The sequence below is a fragment of the Coniophora puteana genome, assembly GCF_000271625.1.
Source record: "Coniophora puteana RWD-64-598 SS2 unplaced genomic scaffold CONPUscaffold_24, whole genome shotgun sequence".
NCBI lineage: Eukaryota > Fungi > Basidiomycota > Agaricomycetes > Boletales > Coniophoraceae > Coniophora > Coniophora puteana.
In genome coordinates this window covers 67,675-73,674 of record NW_006913076.1, presented here as the reverse complement: position 1 = coordinate 73,674, position 6,000 = coordinate 67,675, and the positions used below count along the sequence as shown (strand labels likewise).

General features: G+C 48.5%; 1 protein-coding gene across 1 annotated transcript; it reads right to left on the bottom strand.

Annotated features, from left to right (window-relative positions):
* Positions 1-2,941: 2,941 nt before the first annotated feature.
* On the bottom strand, positions 2,942-5,114 carry CONPUDRAFT_68118 (subtilisin-like protein; the record flags this gene model as incomplete). Its single annotated transcript, XM_007777617.1, has 12 exons — positions 2,942-2,982; positions 3,036-3,082; positions 3,123-3,370; positions 3,428-3,437; positions 3,490-3,572; positions 3,629-3,719; positions 3,773-3,878; positions 3,930-3,977; positions 4,025-4,100; positions 4,159-4,302; positions 4,379-4,789; positions 4,839-5,114. Coding segments are annotated over 12 exons (1,581 nt in total), but the record flags the coding sequence as incomplete, so codon positions are not given.
* Positions 5,115-6,000: the final 886 nt, after the last annotated feature.

Genomic DNA, 6,000 nt, shown 5'->3' with positions numbered 1-6,000 from the left:
GGAGGGGTGCCATTGCGAAGCATTATAATGATAAGGTTGATTCCATTGCCATGGCCATTAAAATGGCCGAAATTTACCGTATATGGTAATATTGATGACTAAAAGTGCTGAGCAAACGCTTAGCGGCCGCCATTATAATGAAGAGGGTACATAATAAACTCGTTTATAATGCGGGCTCATTATAATGCTCCCCAGAAAGTTCCGACATCCCTAAACGATTTTGCCCCTATGAGGGAGCCTCGTCTTCGACACGACAAGTTACAACGCGAGCAACGTTCTAGTAGGATCGATGGAAGAGCTGGAATTCATCATAAATAATACGCTAATACAATGGCAAATTATTTGATGTAGAGCAGTGGACGGATCAACCTTTAGTGCCACTCATGCCTCAAGGGCCCTCAGTGTAAGCACGAGAGAGGTGATTAAGTGTGATCCTACAAGTCCGTCAGCCAAAGATCAACTTGCATGCGTTTCAATTGTGTAATGGTACTCACGTATCACTTCCATCATATGACCCACTATAATAGCTGAAAAGGGGATCCTGTGCCTCCCACAAGCGCGTAGTCTCCCTTCGTGCAGCGGCAAAGCTTCCGGCGCTCATATCATCGGTTGAAGTGTACGAACCCTCAACCCTCTTTGCGTGGTGCCTGAGCACGCTGAGGATTAGATGGGGTCCGAGTATGCAAATTACTATCCCGGAGAGGACCGCGTTGAGGACGTCATATCCAATGCGATGAATGGGTGTCTAAAATCTAGATAATGAGCCCTCTAAGGCACGGAAAGTGTATAACATAAAATGTACCCAGCCGAGTTCTAGTGAGCTGAACGATTCAGATGCATAGGTTGCTGCCGTTCTAAGTGACAATAAGTAAGGCTCAACAATCTGGACTTTGCCTTGGCTGCTTACACGACAAAGTAGAGGACATTGTCCCTTACGAGAAGGACCACAATATTACGCGTGGACCATGCTCCTCGCTGTCCTCTCGATTGCCTGAGATGTACAGCAAAAAAGAAGATTGATATAGCAAGCATTAGCACCTCGAAGATTAGTAATGATATGTACTGCCCGTCGAGGAGCGGTAGAATGAATACATCGTATTGAGCTGCGCAAACACCAGGGAAACCATCTGGCGTATTATCCACCTCTGTGATTGTGAAGGGCGATGACTATGATGAGGGTGTGTGGGCGTTGGACGCTAGGGTACTTACCTGTGTCTCCGATGACAATCGCGTTTCGTATCGTATTGGCGAAAACTATCCCTTGCACAATGACAAACCCAAATAGCAGTGTGGAGAGTAGCTTTCTGGAGCGCCCGCTCATAGCATAGAGCCTCAGTATCATAACAACTACCAGGGTATATGTCACAATGCCAAAATGATGCAGGGTTAGAGAACATACTCTGGAGGGTAAAGAACCCCAATGCTTCACTGACGGGGACTATCCATAGAAAAGCCACGCCTAAGTTTGCATTAGTGTCAGTCGTCCTAACACGTAAAAGGCGCCTACATCTAGGGAGTCCCAAAACGACGATGTCGGACATCAATATCAGCGAATATTAGAAAATTTATTCGACGTACGTCTGTCCATGAATTGTATGAAAAATGTATGAAAAATCAATCATGAATTGAAGGGGGACGGCTTACCAAGTCCGGTACGTGTCTTGGGGCGTAGTAAACTTCTGAAGCTAAGTCTCTGATGGAGAGGCGGATACTGCGATGACTCACAAACATTCGTACTACGTAGAAATTTAAAATGGGAGTAGCGAGAAAGATGCAGTACCCACATGCCATAAATTATTCCTAACATACGAAGCTAGGGAAGCAATATTCGTCACGTATACGGCGACAAACTATGTAGCTGCTGCTTACCGCCAAATACATGAATTTGACCAATGTCCACTTTCGCTTCTGTAAGGGGGACAAGGCGCGAATACTCAACGATTTTATAGTACAATTGTGTACCGAAGCTTACCCAGACCAGGTCTATCTGAATTAGTCGCGTGTGAGCTCGATCGTGCAAATGCAACAAATAACATAACGTCCTACCTCTTGTTCGAGTAGGAGCACTTTATGCGGCGTCAGGTAGTGTCGCGTTCTCGAAGAGGATCTTCAGACACTCACACTCATCATATATCACCAAAGTTCCGATGGCCGCTAGTACAGAATTGTGATCAGCCCATTGACATTACGAAGGAGCGATCAAACTACCGTATGCATAGCCCTCAGATGTAATGTCCCATATGAAGTTGCACCAGTACCATGTGTCCTCATGGCAAATCGACGTCATGCGATAGCTTCAGACGATAAGTTCTTAGATCCGAGAAATAAATGTGAGCACGTAGATGCGACAGTGTGGGGAGCGTTCAAGACCTCAACCTTCCGAGACCCATCGGACATATATAAACGTTCGGACCGTCATCTGTGAGGCCGATATCACGTCACATACCCTCAGTAAAGAAAGAAAGGCGCGTGTTCTCGAATAGCTCACCAAAACAGTGTTGCCAAGAGTACGCCGGAGACTTGCTCCACCTACTGAAACGCGAAGCGAGCGAGGTTCTAACAATAGAAAGCGCATCACTCCACTCAGCGAGCGAGGTGCGAGCAAGGTGCACGTTTTAAGTCCGCTGCGCCCTCTTTGATGCGAGCTCCACCTCCGAGAAGGGATGATCAAAAGAGCGTGCCGCATTCCGCGCTTCTCGACGCAGCGTTTTTAGCCTCACTGTATAGCCTGATAAATCGAACGCGCTCGCATAAACGGCTAAATCTGGTCCTATCATTTTCATCTTGCATTATTCTCTGCACACCCTTGACTATTCACAGCTCGAAATTTTGCACCTTCGTAGCACGGTAGCGCAGCGTCCGCACGGTAAGTCTGGGATATTAAGATAGCAAAAAGTGCCTATATTGACACCAACACACCACATTTTCATGCCAAAACAAGCTATTTGAGCCTCGCGAAGTCAGGTGTACCAAGCCCTGTGACTGCAAAACATGTCAAGCAGTAGTCAGAGCGTCAAATCGCGTGGTAATCTTACGTGGATCCCACCCTCTCGTAGCCTGAAGTGGTTTCAAGCCGTGAGCTCTCTGTTTAGTATCAGTTTTACAAGTGAGCGCGCACTTACATTAAAAGTGTCCCTGCGCCAGGGTTATTTCCCTCGGTGATATCGTTCAGTGCGGCATAGCCTGAGGAGTATAACCACGGATTTAAGAATCCGAGGGTACCCTTCCCGGCACTCAATCGCACATCGTTAAGGAGTGCAATGATTGCAGCGAATGTGGGCGTGGAAGCGGAGGTGCCTGTCTCGTTCTTCGTGCCACCGTAGTAATCGATCGGGAAGTTGACGCCTTGCGCTGATACGTCCGGATATCCCTAGGTAGGTTCGAAAACGTTAGTCTGAATATCATGGCATCATAATGAATCGCATACACGTCCGCTCCTGCGTGAAATGCGTGAGTCAACGACTACGTGGCCTCGGAGATTATACTCACGAGTTGTAGAGGCCGGAATACTGATCCCCAAGGTATGTCAGATAGTCGCTGACCGACTTGTCTTGGTATGAAGGGCGAGGGAACTAAGTGCATGATGAGACGTTCCTACCGAATTAAGCCAGATGATGAAAACACTTACATAACTGCTGAATCCACCACCGCTGAAGCTTTCATTTTTGTAATTCCCTGCAACTTCATGAGTACCGGACGTCATCCCGACAGACGTGACACTATATTGCGCTGGAGTTAGTCGTGAAACCGCACGTAAGGTTTGGAGACCTACTATGGGCAGCTAGCGGGGAAATGCACCGTGAATGTCTCAGGGTCTTGCGAATCATACCCTACTCCGTAGTCTCCTGATGAATATAAAATAGACACGCCCCGTGCGCCTAAGCAGAGAACATGAAGTCAGAGCATACGTGTTATAGCGGCGAGCTCACCTAGAGCAGCGAAGCCCTGGCATATCGTGTTCGCCTGTGCCGGAGTAACTGCACCCGGCATCAGCAGGGCACGCTGATACTAGGTTTTCACAAACATGAAGTTTCATCTTCTCCGTAGCTCGTTGAGATAACCGGGGGCAGGTCTGTTTGGTTCAGCAGGAAATCGACGAACTGGGGACAATGAATTAGTTCAATTCATAGTCGCACTAACACTACATCGGATGCTTACATCTAATGTCCCTGTTGCGAAAGTCCAGTTCATATCGGGAGGTGAGTCTGGATACCCGCCGATGGTGAAGAAGGTCGCCGGGATAGGCCGCGTCAGACCAAATGCGTATTGCACGTCCAGACTAGCTTCAGTACCGAGTTTTGTCTAGTTGTTCACGCCACCTAGCACGAGGAGTAAGGAAACTAGGATGTGGAATTCGACAATATCACGTACTTGTGACCGAAGTAACAGAGAAGTTGGACCCAGCAGCAGATGACGCATATGCCTCCAAGAATGTCTCGTAGTCCGTGTATGATGCCCACTCGTCTTCAAAAGCCGAGACCGCTATCCCGTTGCCTATGGTCGAAGATGATGTGTAGTTACCGATATTGTAAAGCTGACGAAGGCAATCGGGAGTGATCTGGGTGTTGCAGGAGGGATCCACAGCGCTGTCCCCGCGCGTACGGACCGACGGAATGGGTGGGTTTACTGGGGCACTGTTACCGGCGGTGTATCTCAATGTTTTAGCAGAAGCAAGCATAACAAGAGGATGGACGAGGTCGATGTGGTCATGAAGGACTTCCGGGAGACTGTAATGCGTCGTCTGCACGAGTGCATTCCCAGATTCAGCATGCTTGTAGACGTGGAAGCTCTACGCGTATTTCAGTGACATCGCCATTCAGAAGGCGAATCATGCTTACCGTGTTGAACATGGATTCAGCGGTGCCCACAGGAACTCGAAGGGTCATCGAGTCTCTTGCGGATGAGTATTTGGCGTTCGTCTCATCAAGTCCATGAAATGCGAGCCATTCCGATGCTGTGTGTTGCGTCTCCGGATGAGGTGCCATGAGCTCGTGCACTTCGTCCTTGGACAGATGCATGCCGTATCGCGTGTGGGACGAATCGCTAATCTCCATCAGGTGTTGCTCGAGCTCACCAAAGCCTTGACGGGAAAGTGCGAACTGGAGAGTAAGGGTGGGCCTTTGAATGCAAGATCCATACTTTTGATGGAGCCGAGATACTCTATTTGAGCTTTGGAGAGCATCCTCTGAAGTCAAGATTGGTAGCACTGGTGAGAGCAGCGACAACGAGACCAAGGAGCAAAGAGGTCTTCATCATATTTGGGGATCAATGTCTTGAGCGGGAGAAAGGATATGGGCCGGCAAGCAAGGCAGCCACTCCCTTCTTTTGACTTCACAGGAAGACCTAATTAAGGCGGCGTGATTGGCCCGTCTTCCAAGGTATCGGATCTTAAGCCTCAGCTGATATCACCAGCCACTGCCTTCAACAGCATCGCGCTATTGCGACGTGATTGTTTTGACCTGCCAAGAGTAGCTGGCGTTTAATTTCATAACACAGGGAAGGATCCAAAGTTCCTCTTGCTGTAGACATTTAGTCATGGATGGCGACTGGCGGAAGGCCACAAGACTGGGCAGTGGGCAATGTTTGAAGTTTAAGCTTTCAAGGTCGTTGGATGAATGAAGGCGATGGTTGGACTTCACGAGCATGGCAACCTTGAAGCGCCAATAACGCGGGCTTTTCCGAGTCCCGACCCGGATGTATGCTTCCCAGCAATTGCCCCGCAGCAATATTTTCTTTGGCTTCAACACACGACACATGCTACACCTATGTCTGATATTGAGACAATCGGTCGATAAGATCACATTCCGCATTGATTTGAGGTCGCTAAGTATGCTTTCATGATCCTGCAATCTACTCCACAGGCGAAGTCGCGTTCTCGACTCGTTTTATTTTATATAGCTATTGCAACAATCGATCGCAAGGCTACTCAGCAGAACGTCACCCACTGGCAGGAGCAGTCGCTGGGCTATATTATGTCTCACACAAAAACCAAGCGACACT